Raw genomic sequence first — 25,400 nt, 5'->3', positions numbered from 1 at the left:
AGTTACTTGAAGCTTATCTCAGACCTGAGCAGCTCCTACCTACATTGGATTGAATGACTGAAAAGCTGTGCCTGGTGATGCAGCACCCTACTGAACCAGTGCTACCAGCTCAGTTGTCTTCAGGACAAAATGAAGAAAGGAGAGGAACAGAGTATCAGGGTGACCATCCAATTAGTTCAATGAAACTGAAGGCAAGGCCCAAAAAGTTGTCAGGATGTTAGCAAGATGTTTAACCTCTCTTGAGTGCCACCTGCAAGTTCTGCATCTCAGTTCTGTTCCTACCCCTCAGCAGAAGGAGGAACTTCTGCAGCACTGCAGAGTCCTCTCCCTGGCCTGCTGCCCACTCCTGCAGACCCTTCCTGCACTGGGGAGCTGCCTATGGGGTCTGCAGCCATGACACTGCAGTTCTCTGCCTCAGTGCACTACAAACAGCACTGCAGGAGTCACCTCCTGGAGTGTCAGTGACCCTGTGAGCAATGGACAGTAGTACACCATCATTCCTCACTGTGTTTGCTCTGCACAGGTCACCTCTTGTCATGTAAACTTTCCAGACAGGAGTAGGAAAAACAGGAGGAGAACAGAAAATGAAACTTCTATGGGAACAGGACTTTCCTCATCTAACCAGATACCACAGTAAAAATAAGATCCCTTGTAACCCCAGTAGCTCAATTTTACTGTAAGCTGGCAAAGCCCACTCACCTGTTTTCCAATTTACACACAAGCCTCTGAAGGAAGACCATATTCCCTTTGAGGATTATAAACAATAGACAAGGTTCAATGTTCTCTCAGTATATTTATAAAAAAGGGCTTTTTTGAGTCATGATTTTGACTCTATCACATCAACACCATCAGCGCCAATATATGAGGAACCACAATCTCGGGGGACAAAAGATCCATCCCAGCTACTGGTGGTCTGTCACTGCCAAACAAGTGATGCCTGCCCTGCCTTTAATTCTGCACAGACAAAACCATTTCCATATTCTGCAGGAGCTGCTTCCCTCACACAAAGGGTCAAAACCTTGTGACTGTAACTGTAGTGCAAACCCAGGGAAGGCAATTTATCTCTTCACTTGGTATTAATGGGACAGGAATCTGGCCACCAGGGATAGTGATGCTGTAAAATATGCAGTAAACAATGATTTCATTTATATGAAGAATGAGTACTATATTAAATTTGAGTTAAATATTAAATGAAGAATGTGTTAAATATTAAGATGAAGATTCCACACACATATTATTTGTTGGAGATAAAAAATAACTGAATATATATTTGAGATTAATTCATCCACCATTTCAGAGCTTTCCTGCCCTTTAGAGAATGTCACAAATCCACACAGTCCCAAGTGATGTATTTTGTATTTTTGTGCAGTACATGGACCTAAAAATTTCACTTCCATGCTACTGCCACCTTACACATTTGTGCCTACATTTTATAACCAAACCTTCACTTTTTTCAACAGCACAATATCAAGATCATTTGTTTGGGCATATAAAACATTCTTCAAACAGCTTTTGGCTGTTCCGCAGCGAATCTCTCACGGGAGATCCTCTCCTAGAGAACCGGAATCTCCTGGAAGGAGAGGACAAAGATGTGCTTGGAGGAAGCAGGGAATTGATGCCTCTGAAGCACTTCATTAGGTTTTTCCCCCTCTGGCCCCCTTCTCGTGTCCTTCTTTGCCTTGCCTCTCTCCTTCATGATAGTCACATCAAGAGTGAAATTCTGCTTTTAGGCCATCTCCAGAGAGATGGTGGTTGTACATGTTAGTCCTTGGAGGGTAATGAAATGCAACATCTGAAAGATGTGTTGTGCTCCATTCTCCCTCCATATGGCTACAACTTCTTTTCCCATAACTAATCTGACATTTGCTGATTGAAGACTGTGTAGTGGAATACACATTTAATTTGTGCATAAAAGGTTACATTAGAAATTATGTTAAAAAAAAGTATGAACTGCAACATTGGTTCTGAGGGCATGATGCTTTCCCCTAATTTCTTTCACTGTGCTGACAAAATCTTCTGTGCCTTGAAAAAATTTTCTTAAACTCATTTTCCTTGATATGACTTAGCAATATTGTCACATTAATTGATCTGTTGGCACAATTATTGTTAAAGGACATATTCGACTGCAAAACGTCGGATCAAAGCACTCAGAGATGAAGAGTTTTATGATCTCTGGTAACTGCCATTCATAATCACAATTATTTACTCTTAAACGGAAAAAAAATCATCAAATAAACTTTCTATCAAAATTTCTTCTTTGTTCAGACAGACAAAACCAGTGTTATATCTCTCAGGACTGCATCTCTCTTCACAATTCACGTCCTTCAATACAAAGACCTTCATGTCAAAAATAATCAAAACTTAAACTACCTTTCATCACTTGAAGCTAGTTCACTAAAAACATGATCAGATACAAAGGGCTGTTACAACCAAAACAAAAATTCTTTGTGCCATATGAGAAGGATACTGAAAATTGCTGAGACCTTTCCCCCTTATTTTGCCAAGATACCTTCACGGAAAGATACTTGTTCCCAGAGAGCTTCTTTGAAGAGATGTGTCATAAAACTTTTAAATAGTGAATTCTTTAGATTCTTGAGTAAGGGTAATGAACTAAAAATCCAGTTGTGTTCTGGAGGAGTTTTTTTGCAGCTGTATTTATGGGAAGCAAATGAGTTATTACATACACTAACCTGCAGCAGTGGTTTTCACACACAGGTAATTTTAAGGAGATAATATTTAAATTATCTATGCTGTTCTAGTATATTTTTTGAGAAATATCCTCCTTCAAGAAATGATCATGAAAGATGATTTAACATTCAAGGAAGTTCCAGCACTTTTTCAAGCCTCTGTAAAATCCTAGGTTCTTATGAAATTTAAATTTCACCTAAAATTTCCCATGGAGGCTTTAGATCTCACAGAAATCACAGATAAGTTGCTTTCCTAGCAACATTTGTAGTTACATTTCCTTCAATCTACAGTGCAGCCAGCTCCAGTCCTGTTTAACATGGTCCCACCATCCCCACTTCCAGCTTCCCATGCCCTCTCTTTCCTTTTGCTGCCCCCCTGCTCCCCAGCAGCTGTTGGAGAACTACAAGTCCATATCAGGTAGATCAAAACCACCACTACCAAAGCTGACTTCTAGCTTAGTGCTTCCCTAAATTTCACAACATCTGAAGTCACTTTCACAAAGATTGCTAAAAATAGTAATATTACATTTATTCTCAGTTGTCCAAACCTTCAGCAGAAGCCAGCACTGTCCCACAATTTAATGGTGCATCCACATCACTAATAGGCAGCTCTTTAGTGCCCTTTGGACCATGTGCCCAAACCCTGTGGCACAGGAGACACCCAACTGTCCCTTTTGGCTTCCAGTTCCATGAAACCCATGAAACTGTACATCCAACACCCTTCAGAGCACACCCTTGCAATCACAGACGCACATAAACAATGCTCATTTCTTCTTTTCATATCCCACAGCATAAACTTCTTCAGTCTTAGCTGCTCAAAATATAAAAGGATCTATATTCACTGGGGGAAGAAAGGAAGAAATTAGGTAAACTGAGTCACACAGTTTTCATTTTAAAAACACACATTTCTCATTTTCTCCGTACTTCCCATCAGCATGTCAGAGTAAAATCCCAGTGTTATTCCCTGGAATTGGGCAAGAGTCCTTGGATAAAGAATTCTGCTTATATAAACTATTACTGCATGTCAGGATCACTTCAAACTATTATTTGGATATAACCCAGAAGTGTCGCAGTAATTCAGCCCCAGTGCTCACACGAGAATTTTTTGGAAGGGGTTCTGTACTGCAGAGCACTGCTTTCAAGCAGACCAAAAACACTGAATAGTAGCCATTCTTTTTTTTTTTTTTTCCTTTTTTAAGCATTTCCTTTCCTTTTCAAATGCCCTACAAAATTTAGAAAAAATAGTGCAATCTCCTCTAGGAAAGACAAGGTTACTTTTTCTTATTTTTTATTATAAATAGCATTTTACTGTGACTGGAATTGCACTCAATTTGCTTTTTTCAATGCTTTCAAAGAGTCTGAAAGGTTTATTCTGCTTCACTATAAGCAGCACTCTGCAGTATTCCCATATAACTTGGTGCATAAACCATGAACTGAAAAAGATTATGAAGGGTTAATTTATTTTTACTAGATTTTTATGCAGCAGGGCCGCCTGTTTTACTCATATGAGGTAACAGAGATACAGCAATATTTTTCTTTTCTGATTCTTTACATGCATTTTCCCAGGATAGAAGATACTTAAGGTATTTTTTAAGTGTCTATGTATTATGTTGATAGTTTTATTTATTACACATTTTGGAAGACAGAGCTTACAATAATATATACACCATTATACCTCTGCATGCATGACTATGGTGTGACACGAACAAATTTAATTTAGTAACATGGGCTTTTTTTAAGCCATGGAACATTAGTTTTCTCTAAAATTATAACACTGCTTTCCACCTCACTGGTTGGATTCTGTGGGGTAAGTTTGTATTTGAGTTATGTTGATTGATGGGCCTGATTATCTATAAAAATAATCCAAGCTCCCCCTGATGTCTTAAATCTGCTCCCCAGAGGCAGGTGGAATTGCACAGCTAAGAGGGGTTAAGAGACAGGAGTCCCATATGAATGTCCAGCTCCAGCAGTGAGAGCCTGGACTGGGATGTGCTCTGCCATAGAATGCCTGATCCAAACCCAGCCGGACCCTGCAGCAAGCACAGCACAGCTCTTGATCACTCACTGCTCTGGAGCTCACTTCTGGGGATGTCTCCCCACAAGTCTGTAGCTGTGAAATCCCAGGGTGTTCCAGACTGCACCACCAGCACCTGGGCTCAAAAAGCCCAGGGAAGCAGCCCCCATTCTGAAAATCTGAACTGCACTGTAACTGTGCTCTATGAGATGCACTTGGGAACACCTTGGTCCATGAGGGGCCCTGGAAAGCCCCAGTGGTTCCCCTCCTCCCCCAGATACGTGATCCATATCACACTGAAGCCATTAATCCCAGCTTAGTGAGCTGTGAACAAAAGACACACACACTCTTGTGCAGCTTTTCTTTTACTTCTTTCCTTGTAAATGAACTGATGAGACACCAGAACTATCGTGCTGTCTCTGGTGATGTACAAGGCCTGTTTGCACAGTGGTACTGTGCTATCACTATTCATTTTGATAGTGTGTTTCCTTCCTCTCCCTGCAGTTGGTTCATCTGAATTGTCACCAAGATGGTTGGTTGCCTTGGAAACTAATTAAGGAAAGGCTTTGGTTAGAAGCAGAGTTTCAAGCATTAAACTATTTGAGAGACAGATGCAGAAATTAAGGTAATGTCTGCTAAGATGAAAGGGCTTATCCTTTATGTAAAAGGAGAAAGAACCACATTTAAATGCCAGGACTGAAACAAAGCAACTTATATACAAACTGATTTTTAAAGCCTGGAGGAGATGACTGAGTGAGTGGTTTGAAAATCAGTCAGGAGCTTAGAAGAGGTGATAAAGATTCCCAAAGCTATTAGAGACGGAGAGATGTACAAATAGGGAAAGACAAAAACTCAGGGAATCACATGTTGAACAAATTATAGCCAGCTCTCCCTTTCCCTCAAATACTCTGTGTCTTAAAAACACTTCTTGTGAATGTTGTTTTTGAAAAATATCTGTAGAACTAATTAAAGACCAAATCCCCTCCTCCAGTCCAGGTATAGCACAAGAATCATCCATGAGTCCATCTGCTCCCAAAGCTCACCAAATGCAACAGCTGGGAAAGGTGAGGGTCCACAAGGGTAACAACCTGAGCAGCTCACACAGTGTGGACACAGGCTCAGCAGTGAGTGGGACCCTCAGAGGGCTCAGGGCAAAGACATGCATCATTTCTGTGCACTGAAAAGCTGCATAGAAAGATGAGCTATGCAGCATTTGGGCTTTTACAGCTACCAATTAACTGAAGTTAAAGCAAATACAATCTCTGTATGAGCACAGTGATATCAATATAAATATGATCTTCAGGATAATGGTTGACTCTGTACTTGCAACAGCATAACTAAAGAAAGATTTTGGTTCTCTGTACATTTAATGGCAATGCAGAGGTTGCCATGCAAGTATGACTGTAACAGCATAACAGAATACTACAAATATTGTGGTAAAAATATGCAAAGTATTACAAGCAGATGCATGTGTGTGCATTGACATGTGCATAAATAGCCCATAAATTATCATAAAACATAAAATGAGCAACTGTTACAATCACAGAAAAATAAAAACTAATGCTGACTTCAGGTTCATACACCACTGGCACAAGAAACAATAGTTGCTTGGCAGCAAGCTTCCACATACAGAAGCTTCCACATTCACAGGGAGATGTTTCTGGATTAATTATTATTACTACTGATCAGATACATTTAAAACTGTGCTTTAATGTCTTTTGAACACTTTTAAGCTTTGTGTGCCATTACTTCAATCATTCTGCAGAATGACTAATAATGCTCTGATAAATTCCTGTCATTTAGAACCTGGCTTGTTTTATGAAATCTGGATGATGGCTTTGGAGAGACATTCCTTTTTACAAGCTAGAAATTCTTTCCTCAGGTATGTGTGAAATGTGCTGTATGTGGGGCAATTAACCCAAGATGTTACTGTCTCTGCTTTAGCGATTCATCTCCTGCCCTTTGTGAGTTTCTGCTGACAGGAGCAGGCCCTTTAAGCAGATACAGCTGTCACTTTTGACTTATCCCCATTCTCCCTCTTCTGCTGGCCACCTCCTGAGGGTGCCTGACCTAAGTAATTCCCCTTTCCTCCCCATGTGTCCACATGGACTTGGGAGCAGCTGAAACTCTCTGGGTGTGAAGGGAAAGAAGTGACCTTTCATTCTCCTTTACATCCTGGTTTCAACAATACTCATGGGTATCTAATGAAGAAATGTCCTAAATTTTAAGTTTCTAGTTCATTGGAAATGTAAAAATGAACTGTACCAGTTTCAGTGTGATGTTACACAACAGTCTACAAAGCAGATACTCTCTCGGAGCCTCAGCTGAACCCCACTGCTCCACACAGAAGATAAAATCAGCCTGTGACACAGCTGAGCCCTGAGCCCTGGAGAAGGCACACTGCTCTGGAGGGGCTGCTCAGAGCAGGGCAGTGCCTTCAGAGGACATGGCATTGCTGGGCTTCAAAAGCAAAGCAGAAGCTGAAGCTACTCATGGCTCTGCTTCAAGTGGCCCTCTGGATTTGTAAGCAATTGTATTTTAAATTGCTATGGAGAACACAGGCAAACCCCCATCCCCAGACTATCTGTTTATAATGGAACACATAAAGCACAAAGTTTACATGACAGTGGTCTTGAATTTTTTCAATTACAGTTTTCACTATTGTTATTTTTAATGACTGTTCATCAACCCAATACTGCAGTTCTGTGTTTATTCTTATGACACCCTAAATGTGAAAGCTGCTGTGCAGTGAGCTCACTCTGAGATCTGAGCAGCTCTGCAGGGAGATGCAGCTGGGGCTGTATTGAAAACCTGCACACCTCCATCCTAATCTCAGAATTTCAGACTTGAAGGTCGTCATAGTTAGTGCGAGCACAGGACAGAGTTCAGGCAATCAGATTACCCTTCTTAATCCCAAAGAGGTTTCACTTTAAGTTGTCTCTGACAGTCTGGCTGTCATTGTAAAACTTTGGGGACTGCATTCTCTGCTGTAATATTGCTTTTGCTTTGTGAGATGCCTTCACTTAATACAGACACTGCCTTGGAGCCTAACCTTCATGACTAAGTTTGGAGATAGCATCCTTTTGATAAAAGCATGCAGGCTCTGGAATAAACAGGTCTTTTGTAAAGTTTCACCATTTTGATTCTGAATGGAGTTTCTTCCTCCTCGTTTGCCCTCAGGAGATTTTCTTCTAAGTGGACATAAAGCCACTCTGGTCTGAAATACAGCTTATTATCCTGAGAATTAGAAAAACATATTTCTTAACTCAAAAGCATGTCTCTAAATACATGGTTGAACAGGCTAAGGCTTACTGTTAGCTCTCAGAAGAAAATGTTCTTCTGTTTATGAGAACAAAATTTTATATCTATCTGTGAAGAAATACAGAATATTTTAGCATCAAGGGACAAGAAGTGTGGGGAGCTTATGAATTTTGCATGATATAAGTGCTGCTATCTGTATGCCTGAGAGGCCAGTAGATGATTGAATTGGATATAGTTTTGTTGTGCAAGGGGGATATAGATCCACATGCTCATTGGTTATAGAACTACAGGGCAGGTGAACAAACAGATGGCAATTTACAGAATAACTACTGATTTCTCAGCTTCCCTCTATTCTACAGCTGAAGAGGTTAGGGCAGGGTATCCACCTCCAGGACAAAATATAAATCTCATCACAAAATCTTCTGAATGGGGAATGAAAACAAATCAGCCCACAGTATGAAATTTGGCACAAAATAGGTTACTCAGGCAGAGTAGGAGCTGAGGTTCCCTCTTTCCCTGACCTTATATTCACAGCTGGGAAGATCAAGTATCAGAGCCCTGAGAAGAGAAATACTTCATATGACAGGTCTTGGAAATGTAGGGACTCACACACACGTGCCATATGCTAAAGGCATACAGGATACTCAAGGTCACTGACTCACTGGAGGAACGTACAGAATATTCCAGAATGACCTGAAGTCTCAGAAGAAAATCCCCAGATGTGTAATTGTCTTTGGATGAGCCTGAATTTTTGGAAGATATATACACCCTGGTCTGAACTGGTTGAAAAAAGGATCAAAGGAAGAGAAGTGCACACACTGACCAGCCTGACACAGGAAAAGAGGTCACTCTTACTGAATGCAAGCACTAACACAAAGCCATGATACATGGCTCCTGGAGCAGAGCTCTGACAAGCTTGCTGAATGGGCTGGCCAAGAGCCCAAAAGTCTGATAGCAAACTCAGTGCGTGTGTAGACTGTTTAGTGGTTTACAGTCTGTTTATTTCTGCTATGACTTTTCTTCTTGAATAAGTTCTATTTAAGCCTCTGAAATCCAGGGTCACTGGCAAGTGCTGCTGCTGACTCAGAGTAATAGCAGAGTGCCACACAGTAACCACATAAACCCCCTCTCTAGGGGGAGGCAGCACACCCAGAAGTTTATGGGAGGGTTTTGACCTTTGGATTCCTGCTCCTAGGAGGGCAAAAAAGGGAGAGGGATGGAGAGGCAGCTGGGCAGAGGCAGCCTGTACCAGCCCTCTATGGGACACAGTTTGTCCACCAGTGCTCTGACACAGCAGTTCAGACAGGTAGGGTGTCTTGGCTCCCTTTTGTTCTCACTGGGAAAAACAAGCCCACCTGCAAATGTGCATCAGCAAGTGGTACCAGGCTCAGATGTTAGAGCTTCTCAGCTGAGCAGCCTTCCTAAACTCCACACACAGCACTGAATTGACTTTTTAAACTGCAATAAAACGCTAGATTTGAAATATGCAAATCCAGACTTATCTCTCCCTTCAATATTATGCTATCAGCAAACACACTTGGCTGAAAAAAAGACAACTCTCCATTCCCTTGAGCAAACTGGATGGATGGATTTAAATATGACACATGTTTGTGAAAACTTTTAACTACTTTATGAGAAGATAACAGGGTAAGCAGAGGAGATGGAAGGAAAAGCCTACAAACAATAATTGTTCAGCCATCAACCTAGGGTCCATCCACCATTACTGACTTTCCCTGCAGAAATTGAAGTCACTGCTTTTCAGTATCCAATTAAAAACCTCTGGAAATTGTTGACAGAAGGTATTTTTAGCATCGGGTGTACCAGCATGTACTGTAGAGTTTGGGGAAATGTGGAGACCCCAGCAGCAAATTTTTACTTAACCTATGCTAATCACACAGACAGAAGACCAAATCATACATTTAACAAAATTTAAGCTTCAAGAGAGTTGAATTTAGAATAGCAGCAGAAAAAAGAGTCACCGGGTTTTTTTGCTACATGGCTTGCTTGGTATACAGCTTTCCTTGTAGGTACTGAAGTGGTTTGACTTATTTTTCTATTATTTGGACAGTAGAAGAAAAAATGAGAACAAATGTAAATGAAGCCAGATCAAACAAAAGGCTTGCTTCTCATCTCAGCTGAGAGGGGGCCCACAGAGCTCTTTAAGCTTGGCTCAGGAGTGCTCTGCTGCAGCATTTTCAAAAGAGTGGGCTGTGAGTAGGTATGGTGTTTTGCATCTTTTCCAAGAACATGAGCAACCGAAAAAAAAAAAAAAAAAAAAAAAAAAAAAAAAAAAAAAAAAGAAGTTTCTTACACTTTTCAGTATGAATTCCCTTAAAGACAGCACTAACCATATTGCCTAAAAATACAGCATAAAATACAATGCTTGTATTAGCATCACAACCACAGCAGTTGTCAGAGTCGGGGCCAGCACAGCTTGTGCCCTGTTCCCTTCAGCGCCTCCTTCCTTGCTCTGTAATAGCAGCTGTGGCACCTGGCTGTCCCCACAGCCTGACCCTCTGTGATACACCTCAAGGCCTGACAGGAACTGAATATTTTGAGAAGGAACACAGTGAATATATTTTTCATGTTTCCCAGGGTTTATGGCACTGAGGTCAGCTTGTTGCTAGTTTACAACACAACATTTCCAAGAGATATGCTAACGCTTCATGAAATTTAAATGTTATTGATCTATTCCATATTATGAACCCACAGTTAAATTTACAAAGTGGCAGTAATCAGAGGGTTTTTCAGTCTTAATGCAAGTGAATTCCCACATGCCTGTGACTGACCAAGCAGCATGGATTTGGTGCCACACCATCTTTACTGTGAGCCCAGGCAGCAGGGAACTGTCCTGTGTCTGCTACTGACAATTTGTAGCTGTTATTACACCTCTTCAAGCACATTGCACAGCACAGCCAGGGACACAGGCAGAGTGGGCAATACCCTGGGATGGCCAGAGGGTTTGGCCATTCCTCTGGGGCAACCACTGGGAAAGCCATGCAAGAGCAAAACAGTCACTCCAGATGCATCTTGCCCAACAAAGGTGCTTAGACCCCATCACCCACAATTTAGCCCATCAACAGCACTGGCTGTGCAGAGGGGAGGACTTTATGTACCAAAATGTACTAATGGATCATCTGGACTACCAGCTGAATTTTTTATTAGCAGGATTTCCTTCTGGGAATTCTTTAAGATGATTCTGTGATACTTGACTGGCTTTTTATTTCTTGTTTCATGTTCCACCTAAAAAATTGCACCTGTCTTGCAATCCTTACAAGTAGTCTTGATTCCAGTAATATTACTGTGACAGCTGAGGTTCTAGGTTCCTTATCTACTTAAAAATTATTCATTATTAACATTTGGGAAAAAAAATATCACAGTGATATTTCCTGGTAGGTTACATGTAAGTGCTGCCACCAACTATGAGCATCACTGACACATTTTAATTTCAGTAGGTAACTGGCCAGTTACTGGGACTTGAATCTCAAAGGATACTTAATAATCTCTAGAAATAAGCAGTTCTATAAATATTGACAATGTCTGTCACAGAGACATCACAATTTCTGAAAAGCAGATACCTGTTCCAAAATGGTGTTGATTCTGTCTACTTCACAGTCAATTAAGTATCTTTTTTCTTGCCGTCTGTCCATCTCCTCTATAATTCTTCTGAACTCTTGAACATCTTTTATGCTTCCTACAGATCTGGCTGTCACTTGCCAGTTGTTCTGTACTGCTGCTTCCATAATTGCCTGAAGAATGGAAAATCCTGTGGGGGAAGAGACAATACAACCATTTAAAAGCAGAACAAAAATAAAAACTATTTTGAATGTTTGACAAAGGGTTCACAAAAAACTGGCATCATCTAAAGGGACACAGACTAGCTGAGAGCCTGCAAGTGCTTCACTGCTTGAGAAAACAACAGTGTAGGGACCAGTTTCTCCTTTCAGCTATGCCACTGGCAAAGTCACCAACTTCAGCAGAACATCTTGGTGGTATATCAGAATCTGTCCCATATACCATATTATGATCCTTTCGGGGATGTTTATGGTCATGCTGGGGTCTGTGCCAGCTGAGAATAGGAGCCTGCAGCCATTACTTGGGCAGAGGCCCATCAGCCTGAGGAGCAGGACAAAAGGGGTGATTTGCCTGTGCAGACTGCTGCAATGGGTCATTAACTGGCAGGGATCCAAGCACTGCACAAGAATGTCAATTAAGTCATTGTACCCGTCGTTGGAGCCACAGCCACAGGAGAGTACTTTACTGACACTCACTCTGATTTCAAAAAATGTTTTTAAATATGAAGTCTAGCAGCATTAACCACACTTCCAATGTGTTCATTAAGGTAATATCAACTCAGTTAGCATCCTCTACACAGGAGAGAAGCAGCACAGAACAACCAAGGACTACACAGTGGGAAATTACAGAGGCAAGCAGCATTTCAATGTCTTGTGAACAGCCATGCCTCAGCAAAAGGCAGAACCCAAGTCAAGTCCCTAAGTGAAAAGTGGTGGAACTAAAGACAGAATCTCTGCCAAGTCATGCTTATGTAGAAATCATCAGATATTGATTTGCATCCCTTTATTTTAGTATGTAGCTGGGAACCTGTTTTCATTCAGAAAAATTAATTTTGTGCATAGTTCTAATTGTTCCCATTCTGAGCAGATGCCAATCAGAGACAGAAGTCATTCTACTTCAAGCACACCTAGTGGTTTCCAGTAGAGTTCTATTATTCTGAAGCATATCCATATGAGTGCTGTTTCTGTCCAGATAATTTATTTGCAGAACTTTCAGTCCAATTATTTAGTCATGCAGTGGATTTCTTATCCACAGCCAGATTTGAAAAGCTTACACACAACCACATAAACATACAGGATCAACAACCACTTAATTGTGCTCTGTGATAACCAGTTCTCTGAAACTGAAAGGAGTTTGAGCTACAGAGGAACAACATGTTCACTGCTGCAAATTACACCAATAGCTATTCTGAACTCAGACATCCTTGCAGAGATACAACAATAACAAAGAACTTGTGCTGCAGCCTGATCTTCCACAGCCTGCTGTAAATTTGTAGTGGCTGTGTGAAGCCAGAGGAGCTGCACCATTACCTCATTACAGACACAAACAAGAGAAGAATGATTTTCTGGATTACAATTAGATTACCATAATTTATCGTGTGACTTCCTTAGGTCTCACTCAAATGCCCTCACTTTCCCTGTGCAGCCTCCTTGATTCTTAATGCTTTTCTTTGTATGAATGCACTTTACTATCCCATGAAAGGTGGTGACAATTAATATGTACGCTGGTTGAGAATTCTTTCTGGCATCTTCTTTCCTCTGAGACTACTGAAAGAGAGGCATTTACATATGTATAGCACAATGAACTCAGTCTTCCTTAACATCATATTTTACAAAAATGGTTCTGATGTCTGTGACAGCATTGTGATTGCATTACGTGTAGCAGGAAGATCTAAGCCTAAGATACTCAGTTGGCTGCAAATGAGGAATTTTTATGTGGAAGCATAAATACCACTAATGGGGATTTACAAATGCTTTGTGTACAAAGATGTGCTTTTGAAAATACATTATTTCAGTCAGTAATAAATATTTACTTTGTTTCATCATTCATATAACATCTAAGTATGAACCTTGAGCTTGCTGTAAACAACAACAGTCCATAAGCCCAGTTTTTTTTACTCCAGATCAGTTCAAAATATTATGAAAAACCGACACATCAAACATATCTGTAGCTCTGTTTTTTGCTAATGACACATACAAAGCTCATGAACTATCTCAAGGAAAGAAGGAAAATGAATATGTTGGAGCGAAGATGCCATTGCATCCCAGTTTCAGCTAACACTGAGTCAGAATTTGCTTTGTCAAACCTTGACTATCTCAGAAGAAAGTTGGGCAATTTTCCTAATTTTGTGAAATTGCATGTTTGTGTGGGTAAGTATATGTGTATTTTTGTATGCATGTGTATTAGTCAGTGGTTACCATTTCAAGAAAGGCTGCTGAGTATTCTTGCTCTTTCTCCTATGCATGTAAGTACACTTAGAGTAAAATGAGACCAAAAAGTTCCAGAGCTTTGTAATTTCTGTCTTCTCTGCCTCCTCTTTCTCCTTGTCACATCAAATCTTCACCATCATAGTCCCCTCTACCCTTGCTCGTTCTTGAAATCCTCCCTATGGGCACCGTCTGTGCTGTGCCAGCTCCTCTCTCTTGGGCCCTCTCCCATCCTTGCTTTGAGAAGAACCATTTGCCCTTGCTGCAGCAGCTCCTTAGACCAGACCTCTGATGACCTTTACAGAGCCCATTCTCCTGGTTTACTAAAGCTTGGCTCAAACCTCCTGCTCACAGGAAGGTGGCACCTGCATCCTCACTGTTCCAGTCTCAGGTCTCTCCTCATGTCTAATGCCGCCAGCGCCATTTACTGCATTTTACATCATTACCCTTATGTGGTATTTCTGTAAACAACATGTTCCAAGGCTCCAGCTGTACTTTACCATTAAAAGAGCTGTTACATAAGCAATATGATTGTTTAACTAAAAGGACCATTTTATCTTGCAACGTGAACTTTTCTTTCTAGCATAACAATGCAAGCTGTGCCATTTTGGGAGCACTGCTGGGGTAATGGACAGGGAAATGACTTCCCGTGTTGTGTGCACTGTCAGTGACCAGGCCTGCACATGGTGCTTGTCCGCACCCTGCCCTCAGGAAACACATGAATGCTCATCCCTCGGCCCCCTGGAGGTGCAGAACTCTTACAGGTACCTCTCATCTTGCTCCCCCTAAGGGTAAAGGCAGCAGCCAGCCATGGCAACTATCTCCGGTCCCAAGTCTTTGTCTGGTGTGCATCACATTTACTCCAAAACACTAAAGAACTGATAATTCACCACAGGTCTGTGGAGAAGTTGTGCAGGAAGGGATTTCATCAATACTGTTGCCAGTTCATACTATTTCTGTCAAGACAGCCAAAAAATATTAGTTAAGGCAAGAAAAACTTGAGATTATCTTGAAACAGGGACCATAATATCATCACCAAAATTCAGTGGTTGCGCATTCTGTAGTCATCAACACCAATACAGACCACAAGAAAAATTTATTTAGACCCCAATCTGATCTTGCAACCTCTTTTTTTAGTCATAACTTGGACATGAAAAATAGTGGGATGAAAGGCAGGCATTTTTCTGGAAGCACTGTTTCTGAGGTTAGTTCATCTGAAGGCACCACATCCCTTCTCTGCACTATGTTATGAACAAGTTGGCATTACAGATTTAAGAATACTCTGGTCACATGATGGCTGTGGCCATACTTGCCAGGTCATGTTACACACAGGCTGCTCCTGTCATCTTTGAGTGCAATCTCACAGGTCAATCTGATCTGCATCACTAAAAGCTTAGATGATCCTGGCCTTAACATTCAAGTATGCCATTGTCTGGCTTATTTTAAAAATACTGATGAATTCAAATAGCTAGCCATCATCTAAACAGTGCTCAAAATGATTGGGCTGAAGGTAAACATAGTAATAAAACTAAAACCAAACAAACACCTAGCTTGCCTCTCCATGAGCTGAAGCAAGTATTTTGAGTTTTGCAGATTGAAGCTTGCAAAAAAGGAAAACATTCTAAATAAATTTCTCATAAAGCAGTGAAAATCTTATTTGTTGCAATGCTATCTCTGTACTTTAAACAATGCAGATGGAATTACATTCTGGCCAGTCCTCCCTGAAGATGAAATAAGAAACAAATTCAGCCAGTATCTTGCTATTTCTGTCAGGGAAGTGAAGTCTGTGCCTCAGTCTTTCTGATTATTCCTTTGATAAAAGCCTCTCTCCACTGACCCTACTAACTCAAGTGAAGAGGACATTTCACTCTTGCATCTCTGAAAGCTCACAAAACTTCTCCCACAGTCACATAGGCAAAATTCATGTCAGCAGTTTGCTCAGCCATATGAAATTCTATGTGCTACATCACTGACCTTACTCTTGTTTAAATAACAGCAATCATTAATGTGACATGACTAAATGATTACACTGGAACATCTGTAGAATCACATGAGCCCTTGCAGTTGGCACCAAAGTACTTACTGAAAAAAGTTACCACTTATGTAAATCTCTCTTCCTGAATGTTCTTGCTAAGACCTTGGACCTTTCACCTCCTACAGAAATGGAAGAGCACTTGCTCTTCCTTTTGCCTTGCTGAACACCAGCAATCTATGAGGGGTGCATTTTCCTGACATGCAGCATGCTTGTGCCACCTGAATGAACATTGGCTCTGATCTGAACACTTGTGTTTTGAACTATGTATCTGGGACATGATACAGAGATCTACACTTCTGGCCCATCAGTGAACTTCAGGGATTTAAGTGTTGAGCTGTGTTTGTCAAGGGCACAATGAACTCACCAAAAAGGAGGCCATCCAGGCAAGTGATCCCCCATGATAAATACAATTGCTATGATGCCAGCTTACACTTCAAGTGTACCAGAGGTTGGTAAATTGAGATATACTTGGATATTCTGTGTGTTTGGCACTGAACCTAACACTAATTTGAAAGCAAACAGATCACCATGTTAGGCACGAGTTCAAAAACTACTAGCCAACCCCAAAATTCCCCATCATCCAAAATCCCAACGTGTCCGTGGGGCAAGTATGCTTTGCATAACCCAGGTCTGCTTAACAACTTCATAAGCAGGGGAAGAAGCAAGGAACAAGCTACTAAACAGTCACCAGGAAGCAATTCAGTAAATGATGGTGACCCTGGAATGCTCCTTCTGTCTCACACATGTTTAAATTATTAAATAAAATAGAGTAAGTGCAACCCATCTGGTTTTGACCTGATCACTTCTGGCTGGTAACCAACATGTAAAGTGTTACACTCCACTACTCTGGTAGTAGACAACCTTCTAGACCAAGTAGCAAACACATTGTAATGATTTTTTTAAAATTTCTGCTTTTTCTGTTCTGTAAACCTCTAGCTTACTCTGTACATACACTACAGTACTGCAACCTGTCATCCATAAACAGAAAAATATACACAAATAGGTATGACAGCTTGCTTGAGTGAATGTGAAATAGCCTGGCTGTAGAGGAGAATTTACAGGAACCATCTGGTTCATATTTGTTAGGGATGGGATACAGCTAAAACTGCAGAAATTCAGAGCTGCTGAATGCAAGTAAAATACCTGTTTTTCCTCCCTAAATGGCTCTTTCTGAATCCACTTCACCTTGATCTATTTTTTCATAACAACCTTGCATCTAACTTGCCTCTCATTTTACTCCAGTTTTAGGTCAGTGCAACTACATTGCTTTTGAATGAAGCTGTGCCAGTGTAAAATGAGAGCAATGTAGTAAGGGATCAAAGAGTTCAATAACCAAGGACAAGACAAAAAGATGCCGTAAGCAACGCTGTCACTTCCACAGGGGGACTTATTCATATGACTTTCACAATGTTGTGGGCAAATCTGCTGGTGTAGGACAGATAGGGAGACCTCAGTACAAGGATACGATCCAAAGTTTATCAAAAGAGCTGTGCTCTAGTTTTAGCTTTGCTATGCAAATCTTTATTTAAATAATTTTCAAAGGAATAATAATTGAGTGAACAGCTTCTGGATACAGATTGGTAATAGAACAGACAAGATGGAACCACATCAAAACCAGAATACTTTCCACTTGAGGAAAATATAACAGGTAAACAATTGTGAAGAAAAGGTGGACTTAGCACTGAAAATCAGAAAAAGGAATAATGAATTTTGGGAAGTGACAGAAGGTGAAGAGCATTGTGTTGTCCAGTGATATGGGCAGTAGAGTATCCTCTGTACTGATGCTACCAGAGTTGTGAGGGCACTCTGTCACCAGACAGTGCTGAGATCTGGGAGACATGGGTCTAGGAGTAGCAGAGATCTCTCCCAAAGAGAAAATTTTTACATGCAAATTGCAAAATTGTAAAACTACATAAGCATTAAAAGTATTTAGTTTCCAAGATTTAGAATATCTGAATAACAAAAAAATAATTAAAATGGCTAAGTACAGATACTTCACCAGGGAAGCTCTACAGAGTCCAGGGCTTCATCTGTCCAAACCCTAAAACTAGGCAGTAAGCACGGTGCTGTTCCATACACAGTGAGACAGAAATCTATGGAGTTGAAGTCCTATGGTATTTATCACTGACACCAATTTCCCTGAGTGCCCTGAATTCTCCAGCAAGGACATGCTCCAAGTGCCATCAGCAAATCCAGAATAAACCATTTGCTGAGTGTCCTGCATCCTAGTGGTATCAGAAAGCTAACACCATAACTTTAGTACAATACCACAGCCTTACCAAGATGCAGCTTTCTATAGGGGCTTTCCCTTGGATTCTTCACCTTTGATCTCTTCTAGATCACAACCATGGTTTTGCAGCCTCACTTACTGCCTCTTGCATGGAGCAAGCAAGGAGTCTTGCTTGCTTTTCAGCCTTCAGCTGAAAAGCATTTGAATAATACGATCAGATCAGAAGTTTCTTTGGGTAAAAACAGAAGAAACCAAGAAACACAGATATTACCAACCATTTCCTTCAGACCCATCAGGCTTGGTTTGTTTTTTTCATTACCCCTGTGCATAGGTTACTGAAAAAAACAGATCTAGTCACCATGGATAGAAAGTATCGAGCCATAATCCATAATCAGACACAGTGAGCTGACCCTAATGAGGCCTAGGTGGACTTCATCTGCCCTTAACTTCAGGCACACTTGGATGACAGTCTCTTATATTCTCTCTCTAGTCAGGAGAGAGAGAGAGAGAGAGATGCCGTGTAATTTTTCTGTATTTGAAACATGCATGGAAATCAATGGAAGAAAACACATAAAATAACAAAGTTGTGTAAAGCATCATCATCAGATATCACTCACAACCTCTACCTGCAATTGAAAAACAGAACAAAAATCCCAATGTGTTGACTAACACTCAGCCAATGAGGCTGATTTACTGCATGTTGAAAGTACAGACCTAATTGTGTTTACATATTTATCTCAGAAAAAAAAAGATTCTAATTAGGAACCACAGAGTTAATAATCAGTCTAGAAAAGACAACCTGTCTTTACATTCCATGTAAAGCCATGTTCCATCCATATGGCATTTCAGAATGCATTTTTCTCTTATTTACTAGAGCAAGCTGAATAGCTACAGGCTGCCAGTGAGCTGGGATACGGATGGAAACCAATATTTATTATTCCAAGTAAAGTTGCATAATTATGATACAATTACAAATAGAGTTAAAAAGGAAAGTATTGTGTGGAATTATCATCTGAGAAAGGAAACAAAATTAATTCTTTTTAAGCTTAAATAACTTTTTTAGCCAAAAGAGAGAATCACTGCCTTTATTCTGTTAAAGGCAGTAGATGTTCTGAAAAAAGAAACTTACTTATCAACAGGATAGGATTTTGAAAATACCTAAAACTTGGCTTCATATATTCAAAGAATGAAAACCATCACTTCAAAGTATGGTGTAAACTTAAAAATATTGGTAATACAAGTTAGCTCTTTATCATGATACATGAGGGTTTTTAGCACGAGTGTGTACTATTGCTGTCTGCCTTCTCTTAACGTGTTTGGAACTACTGAGTCTAAAAAGTGATAAATATTGTTCCTTTGAAGAAACAATCACAGGAGATTATGGTAATCAGACTATGAATTGAAATACATATTCATCACAAAAAAACCCCTGGATTCACCTCAGATAAATGTCTTGGAAAAAAAATTAATGCTAGTTGAATTGTCCTCAGACATAGCAAAATTATTCTATCTGACCTTCAGTCAATCATGTTAGAAAAATATTTATTCCACTTCCTAACCTTTATCTACACTTTCAGTTTCCAAACTACCTGAGCAAACAGATCTTATGCCTCTGAGAATTTTCATTAACAGATGCTCTCAGCCTTTCAAAGTCTCTCCTCATCAACATCTCACCCTTTAGTAGCCAGCATTTTAATTGCCCTTGCAGCTGGAATGTGTTTCATATCTCAACCCATAAGTTAATTTCCTTTTATTTATTCTGAACAAAAAAAAAAAAAAAAAGAAAAAAAGAAAAAGCAATCAAAGGGTGACTACTGAGCTTAAAACCAATCTGAAATTTAAATGAGTTTTTATGGTAATATGAATGATAATTTATGGATCCATATTCACAGTCTGCATATGTGTTTCAGTTTTGTCACTTAACTGGCTATTTCTACCTTGTTTTTCCTAATAGCTGGCAATATGGAGATTTTATATATCACTATTTCCTATATTTTTCAGTACATTTCTCTTCATAACAATGATGTGTTTGTTAATTACAAGGCTTCATACTAATTCTAAACCAGTGTGTATACTGGCTAACTACTTGGTAATACAGATTTGGTCTGAATTGAGCCTGAACATACAAATATAGTTCACCTGCATTGACCAGAGCACCAAATCTATGATCTGATCTGCTTTAAACTGATTCCTCCTGCAGTGATGCCACAGGATGATAATTTACAAAGTTACTAGAGAATTCACATGGCATCAATAAGCAACACCTGACCCAGCACAAAGCTTGGAGTAACAAGTTACCTTCCAGAACGTTTCACCCAGATGAGGCAGCAGAGTGAGGCTGGACTGGCTCAGTGCTCTGCATCAGTGACCTAACTCTCCTCCTTGCAGCTCTGTGTCTCAAAAAATAACCTGGTTTATTCTGCAGGGTGGTGACACACAACAGGCTCATGTAACCTGCAGATTAGAGACTTCCCACTGCCTCCCAGTCAGGAAATGCCTCTGCCTTCACCTGCTACTCAAGAAAGAGACTAAAGGGGAAACAATGCCTTGCTTTTATATCCAAACTTGTAACAGCATTTGGCTATTGGAAGTCTTTTTCATTGCACCAAAAATCAGACATTTAGCATCAGATATCCCTTCTCTCCTAACACACAGGATATGTTTTGGCTGCTGTGTTTTATTTTGCACCTTTTAAATATAGGGGTTGGAGACAGTAAGCTCAGATGGGGGAAGATACCCCAGATGTGTGTCAGATCTCTGGGCATTTACAACACATGCTGTTCCCAATTTAGCTCAGGAGGGCAGCTCACATCAAATATTACGCTGGATTATGCAGAAATATGCAAACATTTCAGCATAAGGATTCACTAAACAGAGACAGGGATGTGATTCAAACATTTTAGCTCTGGCTTCATCTCTCCCAGTTCCCATGTGCTCAGTTGGGGAAGGAAGCAGAGAGGCATTCTTGGAGTTGGCCCCACAAATCAGCAAAGTCTGGGCTTCAGATCCAGACTTTTCTACAGCTCAAGATACTTAAAAAAATAAGAAAAAAAAGGTAACACTTCTTAGGCATGGGCAGGATTTTTCTAATTTACTGCTCTGATAACTGACAATTGGAAATACCAGTATGACAGGCTTCACAGGGAAACTGGACTCAGGTGACATATATGACTTCAGAGGCAACTTCAGCAGAAGTTCAACCTTACCTTGGGCAAAACTTAGTTCTGCATATAAAGAACCTTTTGACAGACATGCATATGCTCTCAAAATGTGTCCAAAAATTAGTAGAATGGAAGTGTACACCGCTGGATCACCATGAACATAGAATGGTATCAGCAAAAGGTCATGCATTCTTCATTCTTCCTGTCCTCTAGATCTTTGTTAACTGCTGCTGAACTACAGACTCATATCTATGCATGATGCTGCAGTAAAATCACTGAACGTGTAAAACTGTGTCTTAGTTTTATATTATAAATAAATATAAAAGAAACAAGAAAAATGTCTTGTTCTTGCATGTGTACTTGGTAAATAGTAAAGATTCTGTTAAATGATCTAGAAATGGCAATAACCAGAAACAACAAATACGTTTGCCTATGACTAAGAAACAGGCTCATTTCACAGTACAGCAGAGGCAACATTTTCACAGATATCTGTCTTTCATTTCCAAAAGCAACTTGGTTAGGATGGTAGGAGCAGGTTTTCAAAGGCAATGAAGCTGCACATGCTGAAGAACCTCAGCAGGTGAGGTACCTGCATTCCACTGCCTTCAATGACAGCCACACAAAGCTCTCATTGACGTGCTTTTCACAATGTCATTCTCTGTGTGTTGAAAGCCTAAATACCTCTGAAAGACCTGTCCTGTGTGCCTTTGGAAATCACTTACCAAAATAGGATATCTGCATCTCAGGATAAGTACTCTGTGGCCTGCTTAAAAAGTGGCACAGAATTCTCTACAGAATATGCTGTTAATTAGTTATTTCACTGTAACATGTTCAACAAGTGCACAGATAAGGACTGTCTGACTAAATGGGATGTACATATATCTGAGACAGACTATCAATTGTTAGCTTGAAGAAGAAGAGGAAGATAGAAAATTCCACTCCACTCTACTGCAGAGCAGAAGATTAACTATTACAAGAATAGAGTTGCATGTAAACCACATAGCCCCTGTTTTCATAGGTTCAAACCAAATTGTTCTTAATGTTTTCTCAGAATTGCTTTGCTAAATTAGGCAGCTGTAGCAAACACATCCTTGAGACCAAACAGGCTCAGTACTCCAATTATGTTGGGCTTTACACACAATTATGCTGCCAAGTGTTTATTATTATTTAAAATACTTATATGTTATTTGAATATTCAAGCTGATATTCAGTGAAACAAAAGAACACTTTTATTCCATTTGCTTTGATATTATACCAATGCATGACTACTCTTCCATGAATACAAAGCCTCACAAATCTGATTGCATGGTTAGCAAACTACAATGGGTAGCAAACTAAAATATGCAAGAACTTTAGCATTACCTAATCTGAAGGAGAAAATATACAGTAACTGGCATACACAGCTAGAGGCCCAAGCACTGATAGTTCTCCTGATCTCCCAGTTGACCATTACTATAGTCATTCAAGCAAAGCAAGATTTCACAGAACAATGGAGGTCCCTGGTATGAAGAGGGGAAATGTTTTGTGCAAATCAATACTGCAAACCAAAAGGTTCTGATTCTGTCTTTGCCCTCCTGCAACAGGGTGACACTTCTTGTCTACTTCTGTTTTTTACCCCCAAGTAAACTAAGAAAGATTTCTTTAACACTTCCTGCCACTGTAGTTATCTCTGTGCAGGTATGAAATACAAGTTAAAATCAGGTCGGTCGCGCCTGCAAGCAAATGGAGTTGACTTCAATAAGAAATTTCCATCTAACCTTACTAATTATTAATGTACAGATGTTCTAGGCTCAAAATATGATGCCTGTACTAACTCCAGGGAGCTGGTCCCTCCTGATTGTACTCAACACTCTCCCTACAGTGAAATATCAAGCCAACATCTTTCTTTTTACAGCAAAAAGTTCTATTACTGTTTTTTTTTTTTCTAAAAAAAAAAGAAAAGGGCAATAAAAGCACAAACATTTATAAAGTATATTCTTTAAATACTGGCTTATGACTGTGCTATGTAAAATAGTGTAAAAGAGGTGTAGAATCAATTCCAGCTGTACTGCTGTTTAACAGCTCCCACTAAGGTCTTAGCTCTTGGTGCCAGATATTCTTGCTCACTGTTTGGAGCATGGCCCATCACTTCATTGGTTCCTTTTCTTTTTATTCTTTTTAATGCAACAAAATTTTTGTCCCTGTTTTAAAAGGTCCACACTTTACACCTCATTCTTTGGATATCCCTTTTGTCTCTCCTGTAACAGAAGTCTTGTTGTCTTCACTCCTGTCTGTCAGAAATAGCGCTGTTGTCCTCCTCTGCTACACTTCATGGCTTCCACTCGATTTACTTCCCCATTGTGATTTACCTCTGTCACTGTGGATGATGTGGAACTGCGGGATGATTCAAAATAAAGGCACTGTGAAACACAAAGGGCTGAGACCATGGTCCTACAGGCATGCAGTGAAGCACAACCCTGCTACACTTCCATTGATTTTGTTACATCAGTGGTCCAGGTACTCTTGCATGAACCACTTCAGACCTTCACCCTATCATAAGCACAGTCACGAACGCCCTCTGTACTCAGGACTCTGGAGATAAGTGGATTTATCACATTATCTATCCTGAACAGCAGAAGAGAAATAACTTGACTTTCTAATTCCTCAGCCTTCCACATCATACTCCCACTTCATTTTCCACATATAGTAATATTTCATTCTCCCTCTTACACCCTAGAACTATAACACCTTGGGAGTGAAGCAGGAAGAGAGCTAAAGGGTGTATGTTCTAGATCTTGCCCATTTCCTGCCAAGAGTTTTAAAACACTGACAATTAATATTAGCCTAAATATGCTTCAGCTAAAGCCACGTGGAATTTTTCTGGGAATTCAGAGATCATTTGCAATCGTTTCAGCCATATTTCCAAAGACATTGGTGTGCATTATTTCAGAAAGAGTTTATAAAAATACTCAGTTTAGATCTAAGCATCTAACCCTGAATGATGGGAAAGACCCTTTGCCATTCTGAATTTAAAATATATAAAATACATTGGCCAAAGAAGGGAGAAGTGATAATTTGGATTCAAATTTACCCTATTTTAGAAAGTTGCAGAGATCAATTCACAGCCAACTGACATGATATTCAAGCAGTATGGAAAAGGCTAATACACTGGACATACCCCCCACTGACTCCTCCTGGAATTCTGAATGGAGCTGCACATCTTGTGTGGCACAGGAAACCTCTTCCTATTATTTGTATTTTCTTCAATGATTTTCCTCTTAAATAAAATACATTATTGACAATTTGAGAAAGATTTCACTCCCTACTGAAGCTTCAGTTCCTTTGTCCTTCACAGAGTTTCTCAGAGCAACAACACTGAGCATGACCTTCAAACACTCCTGGACCCACTTTTAACACTCCAGTGCCATGGCATTGGTTTGAAATACTCAGGGAGGCTCTGCACCAGCAATTGTCTTTGAAAGAATGACTTAAATTTTCATTTGGCATTTGAAGACCAAAACTGTGCCTTTTCTCCTAAGTGTTCCAGAATAACATTACCAGCACAAAGAGAGGTGGGAGATGAAGACTCTGATATAGCAGACTCAGACTGCATTAAAGCAGTTGTTCCACACTCAGGTGGAATGTGGTGGAAGCCAGCTTCTCCTTACTTTGATGGATCAGACTGCATCCCTCTACACTGCAACACCTGTATCTGACATTCTGACATACACATATTGACCTCAGTGATGCATTGCTAAAAGGCTATTTCAAATATTCTTTCTCCCAAAAGCCACATGAATAATATACTTCATTTCTTTGGATAGAATCCCAAGGAAAAAAAAATAATAGAAAGGGAGACATCTTTAAAGATAAAATATTTCTCTGGTGCCCTTTTTTTTTTTGGCCAGAAGCCATGTAATTCTTTTCTGGCTGGCTTGTTCTGTCACAAACAGAATGACCTTTATTGAGTGGCCAGCAAATGTGATGGTTTTAAAACAGCTACAGTTGTGGTGAAACTGATGCACCATGAT

At 40.0% G+C, this 25,400-nt stretch overlaps 1 protein-coding gene across 6 annotated transcripts in view; it reads right to left on the bottom strand.

Moving 5' to 3' along the window:
- GRIA3 (glutamate ionotropic receptor AMPA type subunit 3) overlaps window positions 1-25,400 on the bottom strand; it is a 145,340-nt gene that overhangs the window by 68,221 nt on the left and 51,719 nt on the right. For all 6 annotated transcript variants that reach the window (XR_011681565.1, XM_071442408.1, XM_071442409.1 and 3 more), the window contains exon 4: window positions 11,541-11,728. Coding sequence is in view for 5 of the 6 variants with exons in the window: in XM_071442408.1 (XP_071298509.1) it covers window positions 11,541-11,728 (188 nt within the window). In the remaining variant the exon portion in view is untranslated. The remainder of the gene's footprint in view (window positions 1-11,540; window positions 11,729-25,400) is intronic.

This window comes from Agelaius tricolor, unplaced genomic scaffold, assembly GCF_023055355.1.
Source record: "Agelaius tricolor isolate 1412-34295 unplaced genomic scaffold, bAgeTri1.0.p SCAF_17, whole genome shotgun sequence".
NCBI lineage: Eukaryota > Metazoa > Chordata > Aves > Passeriformes > Icteridae > Agelaius > Agelaius tricolor.
This window is presented reverse-complemented; position numbering and strand designations above follow the sequence as displayed.